The sequence below is a fragment of the Pleurodeles waltl genome, chromosome 4_2 (genome assembly GCF_031143425.1).
Source record: "Pleurodeles waltl isolate 20211129_DDA chromosome 4_2, aPleWal1.hap1.20221129, whole genome shotgun sequence".
In the NCBI taxonomy this organism is placed as follows: domain Eukaryota; kingdom Metazoa; phylum Chordata; class Amphibia; order Caudata; family Salamandridae; genus Pleurodeles; species Pleurodeles waltl.
In genome coordinates this window covers 1,034,368,803-1,034,386,023 of record NC_090443.1, presented here as the reverse complement: position 1 = coordinate 1,034,386,023, position 17,221 = coordinate 1,034,368,803, and the positions used below count along the sequence as shown (strand labels likewise).

General features: G+C 42.5%; 1 protein-coding gene across 3 annotated transcripts in view; it reads left to right on the top strand.

Annotated features, from left to right (window-relative positions):
- The window catches only part of KDM2A (lysine demethylase 2A), a 448,889-nt gene that overhangs the window by 138,167 nt on the left and 293,501 nt on the right, over positions 1 to 17,221 (top strand). For all 3 annotated transcript variants that reach the window (XM_069232944.1, XM_069232943.1, XM_069232945.1), the window contains one exon: positions 7,800 to 7,893. In XM_069232944.1, coding sequence (XP_069089045.1) covers positions 7,800 to 7,893 — 94 coding nt within the window. The remainder of the gene's footprint in view (positions 1 to 7,799; positions 7,894 to 17,221) is intronic.

Genomic DNA, 17,221 nt, shown 5'->3' with positions numbered 1-17,221 from the left:
CAGGGAAGCCCTTAAATACTAAATTTAAGGGCGTGTTTAGGTCTGGGGGGTTAGTAGCCAATGGCTACTAGCCCTGAGGGTGGGTACACCCCCTTTGTGCCTCCTCCCAAGGGGAGGGGGGTCACATCCCTAATCCTATTGGGGGAATCCTCCATGTGTAAGATGGAGGATTTCTAAAAGTTAGAGTCACTTCAGCTCAGGACACCTTAGGGGCTGTCCTGACTGGTCAGTGACTCCTCCTTGTTGTTTTCTTTGTTTCCTCCAGCCTTGCCGCCAAAAGTGGGGGCCGTGGCCGGAGGGGGCGGGCAACTCCACTAAGCTGGAGTGTCCTGCGGTGCTGTGACAAAGGGGTGAGCCTTTGAGGCTCACCGCCAGGTGTTACAGCTCCTGCCTGGGGGAGGTGTTAGCATCTCCACCCAGTGCAGGCTTTGTTACTGGCCTCAGAGTGACAAAGGCACTCTCCCCATGGGGCCAGCAACATGTCTCTAGTGTGGCAGGCTGCTGGAACTAGTCAGCCTACACAGATAGTTGGTTAGGTTTCAGGGGGCACCTCTAAGGTGCCCTCTGGGGTGTATTTTACAATAAAATGTACACTGGCATCAGTGTGCATTTATTGTGCTGAGAAGTTTGATACCAAACTTCCCAGTTTTCAGTGTAGCCATTATGGTGCTGTGGAGTTCGTGTAGAACAGACTCCCAGACCATATACTCTTATGGCTACCCTGCACTTACAATGTCTAAGGTTTTGCTTAGACACTGTAGGGGCACAGTGCTCATGCACTGGTACCCTCACCTATGGTATAGTGCACCCTGCCTTAGGGCTGTAAGGCCTGCTAGAGGGGTGTCTTACCTATACTGCATAGGCAGTGAGAGGCTGGCATGGCACCCTGAGGGGAGTGCCATGTCGACTTACTCATTTTGTTCTCACTAGCACACACAAGCTGGTAAGCAGTGTGTCTGTGCTGAGTGAGGGGTCTCCAGGGTGGCATAAGACATGCTGCAGCCCTTAGAGACCTTCCCTGGCATCAGGGCCCTTGGTACCAGGGGTACCAGTTACAAGGGACTTATCTGGATGCCAGGGTGTGCCAATTGTGGAATCAAAAGTACAGTTTAGGGAAAGAACACTGGTGCTGGGGCCTGGTTAGCAGGCCTCAGCACACTTTCAATTCAAAACATAGCATCAGCAAAGGCAAAAAGTCAGGGGGTAACCATGCCAAGGAGGCATTTCCTTACAACATGTTAGTGATGGCCCATTACAGAGTGGTTTATTGCTGCTCATGTTTTTTCAGCTTAAAGCAAAGGTCCAATTATTAAGATAATGCTTCTTCTCCCACCCCACCCCTCCTTACAGGATCACAGCGCCCCCTATAGGACCACTTCCTGTGGGGAGTGGGCACACCCCTGTCCCAGGGTTCCTAATTCTACTAAAAACAGGACGGTGGAACCCTTTTGTTGAGCACATCAGGCTGCCCACCTTAGGGGGGTGTCTACCATGGAGGTGCAACATGCCCTTTACCTAGTTCATTTCCTGCCTGTCCTGGTGCCAAATGGGCGTCAGGGCAGGAGGGTGGCAGGTCTGGGTGAAGACAGGTTCACATATCAGGTGGCAGCAGAGGCTTTGAAGCTTCCAGTCCAGATATGCTGATTAACAAGCCTTCCTGCTGGAGCTGCTAAATCAGATGGCTTCCCCATTCACTTGTACCAGTTAGTGATTGGCTTAGCCAATACAAGGGTATATCTGGTCATGCAGACATGCCCTCACATGTAATATAATGCATCCTGCCATAGAGCTATAAGTCTTGCTTTAGGGGTGACGTGCATATACTATATGCAATGACTTGGACATGAAACACAAGTGTGCCATGTTGTGTTTTCACACATGGTTTGCACCATGTTACACACCCTGCAATGGCAATCTGCATGCAATTTGTTTGTCTGGAGGGGATCCCTTAGGGTGGCATAATACATGCTGCAGCCCTTAGGGACCCTTTGTAGTACCCATGCCCTAGGTATCAGGGGTGCCATTTACTAGGAACTTACAGGGGTGCTAATGCGTGTGCCAATTGTAACAAAATTAGACGTTCACCTTCTTAGGGGAAAGAACACTGACATTGGGGCTGGTTAGCAGACTCCCTGTGCACTATCTTGAGTTTAAAACCAGTGCTTCGTAGTCCAAATAGGGGTAAAAAGTGTTTTTGGGGAGGAGGGGGGAAACCTGCAAAAAAAGCATAATTTCCTACAATGATGCATTGAAGTCTGACTGCTCCGTGACCCAGTTGCTTTCCTAATGAGGAGCATAGAACTCATGTATATTTTATGTTACGTTATTTCCACAGTTTATACCATAATTCCATCAATCATTGCATTTTTGGTTTCAGTATATGTCCCTTCTTCCTCTAGTTATTTATTTTTGTCATCTCAAGGGAGCCAATAGCAACACAGTGGCAGACTTGGAATCTGCTTATTTCAGGGAAACTGCTCATCAAACTCAATTTTCTACTTTCCAACATCAGTACGTCTTCATGCAGTCAGGCTTCGGTGTTTTTCAGTTCTCTGGGTAGGTACCTGGCCAGCTTGCGGAGGTCTAGATTGATTGTTTTTTTTCTTGATCTCCCATTGAGGTTCTGTAAATGGTTTGGCAGCCAGTGCCACTGGAGTCGTAGAGTAGTACATACTGTGCTGGTAGTTTACATCATGTCATTGGATGGCCTGCAAGCACATTCAGGAACGGACCATCTGTTGATATCTGTTTAATTAAAATAAAAAATAAAAAACACTTTCAGGCGATTCAACACAGTGTCAGTAATATAGCTGGCATGAGCTTCATTTTGAGCCCCCATTTTGGAAGTTAATTGGCACTGGGACCAGTCACCAGTTCACTCTTGATTTTGTCGGCTTTGTTTTCGGGCCAACTCATTTTGGCCAGCAAAAAAGAAACTGCGCACCACGTGGGTCCAGGATTCTCCCACCACTGTAGAATTATTTTAGAGATTTACAGCCTTGAAAGAATGTCGTCCTGTCCCAGCAGGTCAAGAGTTTTCTTGTACTGCAAACAGAACCGAGGAAGTCTTGACAGAATGCTGTCACAGATTTGTTTAGACGAGGCTCAGCCTTGCTCCCCGTGCATCACCAATCATCCTAACCTATGTACTCTGAAAGAGCTGCTCCTTCTTAATCTTGTAATCTTCAATAAGTACTTATTAACTGAATAAAACCCCTTTTTGGTTAAAAAAAAAAAAAAAAAGCAAAAATAAAAGTGCCTCTCCATGAGGCCAAGCAGATAGTGTAAGTGGGCTATATACATTATGCTGTGGTCTCACAAAGTTAAGAATGTATTCCTATTTATCCTTTAATATGACCTAAATGCACACACCTATGTACCACCACCTCCCATGCTTGTAAGAGGTCAACACTCATCTGCCATGGCTAGTTCAACCCCAGTCCTTCCAGAAGAAGCTTTACAGACAGACCCTCAGTTTGTGATTGATTTATGACAAATATACAATTTGAAATAAACCATACAAATTGTAGAATCATCATTGTAACTTAATACATAATTCATCAAACTGAATTGCCAAATATGTTAGTGAGTTGCAAACTGATTGACAATCATAATTCAGTAAATATTGCAAAAAGTAGATACGTCTATGGTCTCCAACAATCATGTTACAATGCTCACTGTGCAATGAGGCTAAGCTTTTATCCCTTTGTGTCCAGCACCCTCCTGCCTCATCATCAGCATTTGCAGTGCAAAGCTATCCAGTGGGAGGCTTCAGTATTCAATTTGCAACTTGCTCGTTGTGACCAAAGGAACCTTATCTTTAGAAAAATATATTTTAACATCCAATCAAAAAGTAATCTGATATGCTTTGTTCTCACAAGCCGTATACATGTGGGAGTAGGTATCTGGTCTGCAAGCAAACTTTAAACTGTGAGACTTTAACAGGTTGTGGTGTGCTCTGATATGTTGCATCAGTCTTCCTACAGCGCAACAGGCTAGATTCACTTTAGGATAGACACATTTTGGTGAATTTTCCTTCCATTTGGGGATGTTGCTTGCTTGCTAGCTAGTTATTTATACATTGAGATCGGGTACCAACTGAAACTTTATTCTCTGACACTAGCTCAGAAAACTGCTATGTCTTCCGGCTGAAAATGAGTCCTCATTAGCATCTCGCTATGTGCCGTTTACTTGTCAGATGTTGCATCAGTCCTCCTGTAATGCATCATGGTAAACGCTGTTCATTGTTCGAGTACAAATATGACCCGCACAGTAGTTTTGAATGGTAATGTAGCTTGTTGCTCCATGACAAGGACAATAGAAGACTGTTCCCCAATCTCATCACCCTTTTGTTCACCCTCACAGGATAACCTAATACTAGCCGTTACCTCACCACACCCACATTGTTTGCAACATATTCTGCTGAGCATAAATGGCTGCTTTCTTTTCAAAGATCTGCTTTAATCCCTTAAGGAGGCCATACCTTCTCCAACAGTCAGGGTTGTAAGGCCATGTTGCTCTACTTGAAGCTGGGAAGCCTAGCTGAAGTAGCAGAAAAGAGAACGTTAGCTCTCACTTAACAAACCTATGGTCATGTTTTTGGTGAACGCTTATTGTGCATGAGGAGGTTGAGAATAACTTGTTTCTCTCTGCAGAGTATGAGTAGAGGGTTGGAAGCCTAAGCACGGCATCCTATTTTGCACTTGCATAGAGGCGGTACATGTGTCCAAATAATTCTTGCAAGTGGAACTTGTGTGCAGAAGTGGCCGACTATCCTGTTAACATGGAGACGAGGCTTAACATAAATTATCTGCTGTTTGCTTCATGGATAGACAGACATCCATTATTTCCATTAGTGTTTCTGCGCAGCTGTAGAATGGACCTTCTGCATGCCTTTTCCTTGGGACTTCAAATATCCAAAGATTGAGGGGTTCAGGTTGAATAGGTGTGGCATAAGCCTGGGACCTCATTTGGTTCTCAACCCTTGTAGGCGTATTAATAAAGGCCACGCACAAACTCAATATACATATGAGAGCACGTAAAATGTGAGAAGCGGCAAAGGGCCTTTTCTGCATTTCAGGTGTTAGTTGATCTATAGATGTTTCTTTCCCTCTGGAAGCGCCCTTAAAGTTTTAACAAGTGCACCTCTTCCGTTGTGCATGTGGCTGAGACTCTACAGATTACAGCCAGTCTTCTTCTCGACTTTCCTATTGTACTTTATTCCTAACACCTGTTACTAACATCTAGAATTCCCCAGCATACGGATTTTTTTAACATTTGAACTCTAGCATTACTCTTGCATTCGTAACATCTGTGACTATAGATACACATGTTTTGTATACTCCCGCCATATTATTGTTGGGCTCGCACATTACAACTTGTTTTGTTTTTCTTTACTCCACAATGCTCAATGACACAACTCCACTCTAGATCACTTTTATGCGCCAACAGGCTCAGTCTTGCAATGGCTCTGAGACCAGTGCAATTCTTGTGACTTTTTCAGGTCTTCTTACTCCACTCTTTGTGAGCAGAACCTTGGTTAACAATCACTGTGTGGTCAGCACCTATCCAGCGGCTCTCTCGGCCCGCAAACCAGCAGGCCCCACCCCACTGAACTCAACTGTCCCGCTTCGACGTCCCGGCATCTCCAAAGACTCGATCAGGTCCCCTTTGGTTCCTGCCGAGCTGGCCTCTGATAATGACTAAAGGAAGAGGTTGATGTAACGCACACCCCTCCAATTCCGCCCACGGTGCAATGCAAAATATCCTTACTTGGACCACCACAGCATTACAGTAGATCACCTATTAAAACTGTGGATTCTTATTTAAAACCTAAATTTGTACAAGAACCATTTCCAAGTTTTCCAACTCTAAAATGGAAATAAAAATTGTATACATGTTTGTTTATTAATTTTGTTTTTGGTATAGTTTAGAAAACTGGTTCTGTTTTGTGTCCTCACTATTCTGGGTAACAGAGAGTAGTCCAAATGTTTTCAGTTTGAAAATAGAATATTATAAATGCTGTAAAGAGGCTTCACTGTTTGATTCTTGGCCGCTACATATGCACAGCACTACCGCCTTGTTCGCTATAGGTAGCCGTTACTCGTAAGGCTCGTCTAAGTACTCCGCCTTCTCACCCAGTCTTTAATTAGTTCTCGGTTTATGCATCTATTGATGTGAAGCTGCTTATGTTACTGCTCTTACATTAATTTGCGGTGTATTTAAACTCCAGTCTGAGGATCCCTGCGTGGTATTTTGTAGAGAGTAGATTGTTTGTAAATCTCATCTCCTAGTTCTTCTAATCGTTCCCTCACGTTTTCTTATAAACAAGAACATTTCTCCTGCCCTTTTTTTTTCACTCTTTGATCATGCCTTAGTAGATTACTGAAGAGTCAAAACTGGTACTTTTGGCATCCCTAATTGGTGAAGGAGCACATTGAAGTCCTCTTTGGAAAGTTGTCTGTACGCTGAATGCAGCTGTACTGGTGTTCCCCTTTATGCCAGGTCAGGATGGTATTGGTGGATTTCCACTGGCCTCTTTCTCTGCATGTAGGATACTAATCAGCCTCTGGGGCCACACTGCATGTCTTCTGTAAACTTTATGCATTGTTCTCCGGCTTATTCTCAGTACTTTGATGCCTTGTTGAGAAACATATTAGTCTGAATCTTCAGAAGAACTGGTAGTTTCTGTACCTCCAAGTATGTGCTTTGACATAGTAGAATATGTTTTGGAGCGTGAATCTCTTCTTGCTCACAATCTGTGCATTATTTCTCCACTGAGTGGATGGGTCTGGAAATGGTTCCAGACTTTACATATTCATACCACATAGGGATCGACTGAAGAAAAAATACAAAAATATGGAGAAACTGCATGTGCGTGGTAGGGATTTGAGCATCAGTTTGAGGACGTCACCCACATAGCATTGTTGTATGTTTTTTTATTCTGTTTCATTGTACAATTTTGTTGTCCAATCTTTTGTCTCAGTAGTAGCGGAAGGGTGGTTAACTCATTGATGAGTTACACAGATTGTTGCATAGATGTAAGAGATTAATCTGTTGAAAGGCAATGGAGAAGGAAGATGCTAGCCCCTGTGGTGTCCAGAGATCTTTATTAAAGTATGACCCTTTAGACCCAAGGTTGCTGTCATGGTGCGCAGTTGGTGGCCAAGTAAGTACATGTCACCAGACTGTATGGCAACAGTGCAAGTATGTGGAATAAGCAGGTAACAACAGGTTCGATGCTAGATAAGCTCAACCCAGGGTTTCATAATCTGCTTAAAAGAAGGACCATAAATTGGATGGGCTAACACTAAAGTTTCAACAGATTCTTCAGTTAATGCTTTATAAGTGGTTGATTTTTATAAAGCATTTTCATGCGAACAATAGCCTGTGATTCTGATTTAACAGAGCAACCACTGTAATTCAGTCAAGCCCATTATTTTTCAAATGCATGGGAGTTGTAGATGTTTTCATTGTTTAACCTGTAACAGGTGTTATTTGCATTGTCTGCACAAGATGTTTTTGACAAACTGTGCAGGAGTAGCATAGTCGCAGGTAGGTAACCGTTTTAATGTTTCCTTTTTACTATTTACTAATAGTCAGGTTGTTTTCCTCTTCACATTCCTTACCTTAACACAGTTTACTTGGCTGTCACTTTGAAAAGAAAACCTTCCTTAATCAGGTTTGTCTATTTGTGGATGGATGGGAGTGGTAGAACAACATTATTCAACGCATGATCACTGTAGAAGGAGTAAGAGGAATTTTCTGACATTTCTCTCACTGTTATCTTGTTCTCACAGGTACTGCCTGATGAGTGTGCGTGGGTGTTACACTGATTTCCATGTAGACTTTGGTGGCACGTCAGTCTGGTACCACATTCACCGTGGTGGAAAGGTGAGTTTTGTCATGTTTTTATTTCTTTGTTGTCAATGTCTTGGACCACTCACCTACATAACTTTCATTTTAAGGGTGTGTTCTACCATGAAATGTCACCTTCAAGGCTTAAAGACTAGGAATGTCTTCTTCCTTCGGAAAGGTATGTCACTGTAAAATTGTTTACAGTGTTGTGAAAATAACTCTTAATTGGCACTTTTACGTTTTGAGTCCAGACATGGCAAACTCAGCCTGTCATCCTTCTGAACTCGATGTTTTACTTGGGGTAATAGTACCATTTATTGCTGACAGTGATACAGAAGGCAGAATTATTGAGCTTTAGCCATTACGTAAAAGCAAAGTGCTATATATATATACATATATTTAATGTAGCAGTGTCTATTCGTCACATGCATAAACTACGTTTATGGTCTGTTCCGATTTGTCCCATTACCAGCTTGTGGTTATCCCTGCCATCCAGTGATGGAACCTGAAACCGCATATCTATTTTTTACATTTCGACAGCGACATCCCCATTCCTCCTCCGTATATGCCAGCCTCGCCCTACCCCTTTAATTAAAAAAGAATAAGTTAGTACGTTTTTTCAGATTGACAGCAGTGGGGTCAGTAGTAGGGCATTGATGATAAGAAAGAACCGATGGCAGTGCTTTAAGTGGGATTTAAAACCTGGAGGAGGGTTGCGGCGTGTACAATTCAGGGTGTGGCTTAAAACATGCTCTGTGCTTATCCCAGTGTGCCGCCCAGCTGGTATGTTGCTGCTTCATTCAGTCATTGCATCCATATATATAACACAACTGACATTACACCTAAAACAACCCAAGACTATTGGGTTTGTCAGGGGTTGTTAGTTGTATAAGGTAAACAATTAGAACAATACTGAAAATGCTTCAGTTCTGAAATGATGAGACTGAAATAGCTGTAGCAGCTCAGTGCTGCTGAGTTAAGATATTTTTTCATCCTGAGGATGAGGTTATTAATGGGAAGCCCGATAGAGACCCATCTCAGCCTCTGCTTGTTAGAACTGCCGGTGCCGAGCACCAGCAGGACCCGGCCCACTTAAAGCCCTGACCTATGGAGTTAGATGAATAGAGCCATCCTAAGGGTAACTTTATTCTGCTTTTACGGTCTGGCTCTTTCCGGTTCTAAATCTGGGCTGATTCTTAGTAGTAGAAAAGGGAAGAGGCAAACAATACCACCATCGAGCAGTTTAGGATTAGGTAGACATTTTGTTGAGTATTTCCTGGCTAAACCTTGCCAATCCAGGACGATTAAAGAGCATTGTAGCAGCTGATTCTGTGTTTTGTAGCCCACAGTCTCCTGGTATACGTGCTAACCTCAGTCATATTGTTATCTGTCCGTACACCAGATAAAGGTTGGCCTGTGCGCAGAGTGTACTTCTCGCAGTGATGGCTTTAGCAACTGCTCATTCAGTGTCATTACCCAGCAAAGGTCACAAAATACATTTTGAGACGGCAACCACCTTTATTCAGTCAAAGAAAAAACATAGTTGAACAACTTGCCCCCAAATTATGGAGAGACTCTGAAGTTGAATGTATGAGGAAGCAGAAAGAAAGTTTGGTGGAACAATGACTTCATTCAGGTGAAACCGGTAACAGTACTTTCTGAGTAAAGTAGGTATAAGTCCTGATACCCACAAACCTTTTTGTAAAATAATGTGAACAGTTCTGCGCCACTTGGCCATCGTTCCAGCTAATAGAAAATTTGTTTTCCATGGAAAGAGCTTTCATTCGGAGGATGCCATTAAATGAATGTACCTTTAATCATCAGATGACTTTTCACAGTCTCATGGGTTGTGGAGAAGGTATAAAAACTCCTGTACCCACAGGTTTCAGTGACTGCAAGGTAGTTCTTTCATGTGTCCACTTCAGCTCTAGGCAGGTGATGAAAAAAGGATATCAGACAGGGAACAGGTTGGAGGCTTGCTGTTCCTCGCCAGTGCCCCATGGCAGAATCAGAACTATTTCATTTTGTACTGGCCTCTAAAGCGAAACCTAGGGGATGAAAGGTCAGCTGAGCAATGAAAAGTGGCAGCAGAACACTCTCTCCTCCTCTGTAGGAGGTGGAGCAGATCCAAATACCAGATCTGGCAAGGCCAGGAGAGAGTCATCAGGATTGCTGTGCATCATGTATATCCTGCCCTTGTCGTAGTCTCAGTAGTTGGAGGAAGGCTTATATGAATGCCTCTGTCCAGTCCATCAGCATTTTTGTGTGTTCTCTAGGAACGTGACGGTTGTCAATAGCAATAGAGAAGCTGATAGCAGGCACGGAATGAAAACAATCTAAATTAGAACTGTCATGGTGCTCATGACACACCTGCTCATGCAAAGCCTAAGATTTTCGTGAAGGCTCAAAGGGTGGCAATCAGATGATTGAAATAGTACAGCATCCTGTACTTTCAGTGATGATTTCCCACCATAACGAGGTTCTTTCTGGTCTCCATTTTGACAGGCAGATAAAAGAAGTGTGAAAGATTCATGGTGCACATCCAGTCATGTCTGCACCAATGCTAGAACTTGAGTCCGTGTCGGTGCAGGAGGGTGGCGGGGACTGGATAAGACTGGGAAGATCTAAAATGTGGCAGGTCTTCCTGCCCTTTTTCCTCTTAACGTAAATAGTATCCCTGCCGGTGTTCTGGAGGCGAGGCTAGTTCTGCTGCTTTGAAGCAGAGTGGATTTTATACCACCTACAAAGGTGTCTCTAGGATACTGACTCTGCTAGAGGTGATCTCGATGGATACAGCGATCGCCCCGCAGTTCTCCATTATTTTTATTTTATTTTGGGGCTGTCCTGCTGGCAATCTTGAACTCTAACTCTAGGACACTGCCTTGCAGCATCCGTTATATGTGCTCTGACACTTAGATGTTGAAATTGCTTTAAAACCTGATTGGCATTTTTAACTTTCCCTGTAAGGCCATAGTATATTGTGCAGAAGTACACCCATTGCTTTGAAAGTTAAATGCTGCTTGTGGGCTGCAGCATCTATTGTGCCATCTTTTACAGGGAAAACATGGATTCAGGCCTAGCCCATCTAACCTGTCAGCAGCAGCTTGAACCCTGCAGCGCAGACCTGTTAAAATCTCCTTTTTTGACAAGTAGGAAAACATGATTTAAAATTTTAATCACACCTTGATGCCCACAAGGCGGGTGCAGAAAACTTGAGTGGAGCATGTGTGACATTAGAAATGACGTGTTCCCCTAGTGACTGGGCACAAAACTGGTCAGACAGTGGTTGGTACATAGGAAAAAGTCAAACGTGTGACCTTTGGCTGCTACAGGATCCATTCAGAAACTTATTTCTAATCCAGTTTAAGGGTAAAATCAGATAGGTTTTTTTATTAAATATATTGGAAATGTAACTTTTAGAAAGTCACTTATAACCTGCATGAAGTTGATGGAGGCTAATTTGTAGTAGATCTCCGTCCAGCCTGTACATGGCATGAAGTAGGTGTAAAAGAGGTGTGAAAACTGCTTCTAGAGCAGAGACAAAGGCCTGGGAGTAGGGAGGTGTGTTCTTCCCTTGGCAGGAAATCCAGTTGTGGTGGGGGAGCTGCAGAAAATTAATTCACTTCAGAGAAGCTTGCCCTGTCACGAGTAAACATCAAGTGACACCTGCGAAAGGGCCAGCCTTTGTACTCGTAGACTGTCTCCAAACCATAGGGGTGATGGGGAGGGAAGATAATCTGACCTCCCTCCCAAACGGTCTTGATTCACCACAGAGGAGGTGACAGCTCATTTACCCTGGCCACATATCTGGTTATACACAGCTCAAGAGAACTAGGGCTTCCCCATCGTGGATTTTGAGAGCAAGGGGCACTAAGATTGGAGTATGGAAATCATGAACTACTGAAAAACGTGGTAGGCTTACCCCAAGGAACTTTAACCCCACTGATTAGGGAGTGCCCAGGAAGCACCCCACCAAATAGTTGCCAAGCATAAATGTGGCAACCCCATGCTCTGGACCAGCAGGGCATCATAAAGTCATAAAGGATTTGACCTGCTCCCTGTTTACGCAGGGCAAAGAAGTGGACCTAAAGGATCAGTTGGCTGACCTCCTGGATGGCTACAGGGACCCAAGCTGCAAGAGGCCTTTTCCCTAAAGTGCCCATCTGACCAATTGCAACAGGACCTGGAATGGACTTTTTTGCTGGCCTCTGCCTGACACACTGGTAGTTTCTAAGTGCCTTTCATTGAGTCCACAGGGGTTGGAGGATTGGTTGTAGTTCTGTGGATGTTTGGGCACGAGAAGAACGTTTGGAAACTTCTGAAAACTTTTCCTTAAGCGGTCCAGAAGAAATAAGTATTCATTTGGGAATTCCATAGCATTGGATGAGTTTCCGCTTCTTTCCACTGAAGACTTCCAGTACCTCGAAAAAAAATGACTAAGTCCATTCTGCGTCAGCGTCTGTGAAGCTGTAAATTGCAGTTGTCTTTAAGACTGGTGTATGTGTTGTTGCATATCAGACAGGATCTTTGTACTGAATGCAATGACCTAACTCCATTACCTTAGATCATTTTAATAGGTTGTTAGTGTATTATTCATCTTGGATATTTCTGTCCTCCTTAGTTGCCATGGTGTTCGACTACTGCTTATGTCTTATGGCATGATTTCTGTCAATGGCAACTGCATCTGAATCAACACCGCTCAGCCAGCCACTTGAAAATGCTAGTTGAGCTGCTTACTGTTTACTGTAATATTGGTCTATAATAGTGGCTTCACAAGCTTTACTACAGCACTTATTTGGGCTTGAAAAACGTTTTTGTTGAACTTGCCGATTCCTGCCAGACTGTTGTGGGCCTGAGTCTGCAACCATTGCATTGTTTAACATCTGGCTGACACATAGTTATTCCCACCAGTTTGTTCCTCCTGAGGGTCAGAGTCTGCGGCCTCTGCCTCTTTTAACATCTGGCTGATATATATATTTTGCATCCCTTGTCCACCGTTGTCTTGTGTATATCCAGGAGAACAACAGAGGATAATGCACTGATTGTATATTGCAAAGTAAATTGTATCCACCTGTGATGTGTAACTTGGTGCTAGTGAATATTGCAGCATTTGTCTTAATTTTGCTGCACAAGATAAAGGACAGCTTTGCAATTGCTTCATCAGGGTACTAAATATATTTCAGATTAGAAATATATATATATATATATATATATATATATATATATATATATATATATATATATATATATATACTATTTTAATATATGTTCCTTGGTTTTCATATAACAATGGTACAAAGGCAAGGCAGGCTGTTGATACCCATAGTATAGAACAAACCTAAATGGAGTATAAGTTGATCCAGGCAGTTAGTCAAAGTTATGAAAACATGCATGATTCATGGAAGGATTTTGTTTTGTTTTTTTCAACATATAAAGCTCACAATGCTGTTTGCCAGTTACTTAGCTTAAAGGTCTGGTAAACTAACAGATTGTACAAGGGAATGCGGTTAGGGTGATATGGCCTAAAATTTGTACTGGAATTGCTCTGTGCCAATGTTGAGATGTATGCTAAAAAGTGGTAGCATATAAGGTGGCCATACTGAGAGTAGAGTCCATCACACGATAAATAAAGATGACAAGCATAAATTTGTTAGAGGCGAGGCGATGGATGGAGAGACAGAAAGCTGGACTCAGATGATGAGATACTGAGAGGAAAGTGATATTTAGGAGTGTACTGAAGGGATGAGCCTTCCAAGTCCTGGACAGAGAACAGTGGTGTAAATGAATTCTCTCTCTCTCTCTCTGGTAAGGGTGTCCATCTCAATGCCATGCAATGCAGGAATACCAAAGAAAACCTATGGAAACGTAGAATTGTGCTTTTGCCTGATGGGAAGACCTAAAAGCTGAATACTGAGTGAAAACAGTAATGGCATTGGTGTTTGGTTGGTGCAGTACCTTAAACAAGCATGAGAGATCCTAGAACCAAAAAGAAAAGGCGCTGTTGCGGCCTTCTTTACTTAAGCATATTATAGAAATTAAACGGGAATCCTGGTTCTGCATCGAATTCGGCTGACCCGATTCAGTAAATCGTGCTGCTGCAGGGAATTTTTTTGCCAAAGGCAATCTTCTTTCCTTAGGGAACCCTTCTACTGTAGAATGGACTTTTTTTGTTACAATCAAAATATTAAAGTTTTGCAGCATGAATCTTTTTTGGTTTTTACGTGTTGTGCATTATTCTTTCATCTAGTGGTTGGGTCCGTAATTCTATCTTGCAGGTTTTTTTTTTTTTTTCTTTTTCTTTTTTTTTTTTTTAATAAGGCATCCTCTATTATAGGCCATTTGGTGCTGGGTCCCTCCTTAAAAGATGCATGGAACACCTCTAATATGGGGCCATCTTAAGAATCGTTATTCCGTGATTGGATCTGGAAGCATCGCTGAGACCCCAAGAAAGGAAAAACAAGAAAACTCAATTTTTCTTATGGAACATGCCAAACAATAATCAAATAACGGAAGAAAACAGTACAATGGTCAACTGATGTTGAGGGAAAAGGCTAATAGATGGAACCACTCCAAAGTTGAAGATTTTGTTATAGAAGCGAGTAGGAAAATGAAAACTTATGATGGAGCCTCTCCTATTAATGTGCTGTCCGAAGTGCCACCACAGGTTTTCCCCAGAAGATAACCGTGAAGTCTGTGACTTCTGTTTTCCGACGGATGACAGCTCAGAGGGGTGTGACACGTTCATAGCGTTCCAGCCAAAGACCTTGAACACCATGGAGAAACAAAGGTAGACACTACGCAATGTCACAGGCACATAAATATGCTTTTGTTAAGGAGTTGAACAATGAGGAAAACCAGAGGAAACAGAGTTGACAATGAGGCAAGACACCTCAGGTAAGGAATTAGTTGAGGTGGAGAGAGAAAAGGCCCCACCAGCGTCCTAGTTGAAGAACAGCCTCCAAGAAGCATCCGGTAACACCCCGGGGTGCAGTGGGACTGAGCTGAGATCTCCGGACTCAGTCCTCGAAGTTTGCTCTGATGCCAGGGCAAGTCAAAACCAAAGAAATTCCACAGGTTGAAGTCAAAAGGCACTGTTGTTGGTAAACCCTTGAAACCGATGTTGAGGTGGAGATTCTCATGAGAAGAAAGAGGAAGTTTGAGGACTCCGTAAAGGCCTATCAAATTCTTCTGAAACCTCAGAGAGAAAACCCTGAAAAGACGCAAAGCATACTTGAACCTATGTTAGCACCAACACCTCAAGAGGAAGATATATTACGGTATGAGGAAGAACAAGGAGAGGGTATGTTTTAGCAGGGTCACTTCCTGCAACTACAGAGGGGGGGTGGGCAGAGTCTCCAAACTCATTCACCAAAAGAACAGGTTGACAGGTACCCTTCGACCCACGTTCCTACACGACATAGCAGACACTTTGTGGTACACTTAGTAGTCATGCTTCATGCTTGAAACAATACTACCCTATTGAAAGACACATCATTTCCTTTATATACTGCCCAGTGTGTTTGGCCAGTGGGGGGATGATGTTAGAGAACATGTTGCCGCCACGGTGGACACCCCTCAGGGTGATTAAAATTAGTTACATTCTACCCAGACCCGGCCTACTTCAAAGGCAATGTCACTGCTAACTCCGTTTTAGTCACTGGCACATCAGAGGGCTAACACACTGGCCACCATGGGGCCCCCACCAGACAAAGCAAAACAATTGATGATGGTGGCGCATTTCCGACTCTAATGCACTGCTCATACGACATGGGCACCAACAGTGGGAGATCTCATGCAGCATGTCCTGAAGGAATGTAAAAAAAAAAAAAAGTCAAAGACGGCTATCAACATATGCAGAGGAACCATTGCCAAACATGCCTTAAGTCCGCTCTGGATGCCGCCAGCACTGCCAGCAGACAAGTGTGCTCAGGTGCCACCCTGAGAACAACATGGGTCATAAGGAAGAAAGTGTAGACAGAGAGAGGCAACACTACCATCATGTTTGATGTGAACAGACATAGGGGGCGTGATGAGTTACTAGTTAATCCCACTCACACCACTGGTGCTAGAGAGAATCTGGCAAGCATCTGTGACCCTAATGCTGGTAGCACCTCAGTGGAGCAGACAAACATGTTTCTCCGACCTGGTGGAAAAGACATTGTGGCTTCCCGCGCATCAGGACCAGTTAACATTACAGGGGCCCAAGTTTACCTCCCGGAACCAGCCACGCTCAGCAGCATGGTTTCTGAAGATGTATGGATCTATTCACAAACTGTGTGTATTCTGTTTAGTAGTACCCAAATAGTACTACTCAAGTACTACAAAATGGTATTCACAAACCTGAATGTAAATCACCACTTCTGCTGTCTTTTCTGTGGGAAGATACTCAGAGATGTAAGTTTACTACTTCGTAATAAGTGTTGCCTGGACCAGGGGGTTGTCCTGAAAAGGAGGCCACACTTATTGCTGAATAGTAGTGATTTAGGAAAGAGGAAGAAGGGGTTTTGGGAAAGGACAGGCACCCACCCCCCCCACCGAGTAAGCCCGTTGCTATTCATAAACTGCACATCTAAATAACTACAGCCAAAAAGTGACCCAACACTGTTGTAAATATTTCTAGCCCAAAGCTGAGTAAGTTAAGCACAACACCTTGCCTTCCATTGTTACAGCAATACCCTCCCACAGAAAACAATAGAGCAAAGGACTTAAAATAATACTCTATAGAATTTTTTTCTTAATTATTTAAATTATTTAACAATATAAATAAATGTTCTCTAATGTTCAAAACAACATTAACAATTCAATTACTTTTAATTAATTCTGTACTCTACATCACTTTTAATAATGCATATTTCTTTAGGTGGGAATTTATTTTGTAATTTAAACTTCAGATAATAATTTGTATTTAATGTAATACATTTAAATTAATTCAATTTAAATCTGAATTGAGTTAGTAGATTTTGTTCTTCGCTCAAAATAAATACGATCAATTAATTTACATTATGATTTAACATAAATGTTTTTCTATTTTTTATTTTTTCTCGAGCTAAATAAAAATGTTTTACTTTTTCCTATGTTACACCATTAGAAATCTCCACAGTCGGGGTGCAGATTTCAGCATGGTAAAATAGAGGTGAAAGCTAAAAGCTTTATTAAACTTTGGAAACATCAGTAAAATAGTTTATGGTAAATATTAGCACACAGTAATTTTATAGATTTATTTTGCAACAAAATAAAAAACTGATACTGCACTTGTAGCTTGATTTTGCAAAAAAAATAGTTAATTTACATGTTTAAAGTAAGTTTTGAAGTCTAGATATATTCCCATATAAATTGAAAAAAACTTTATGCATTAATAATTATA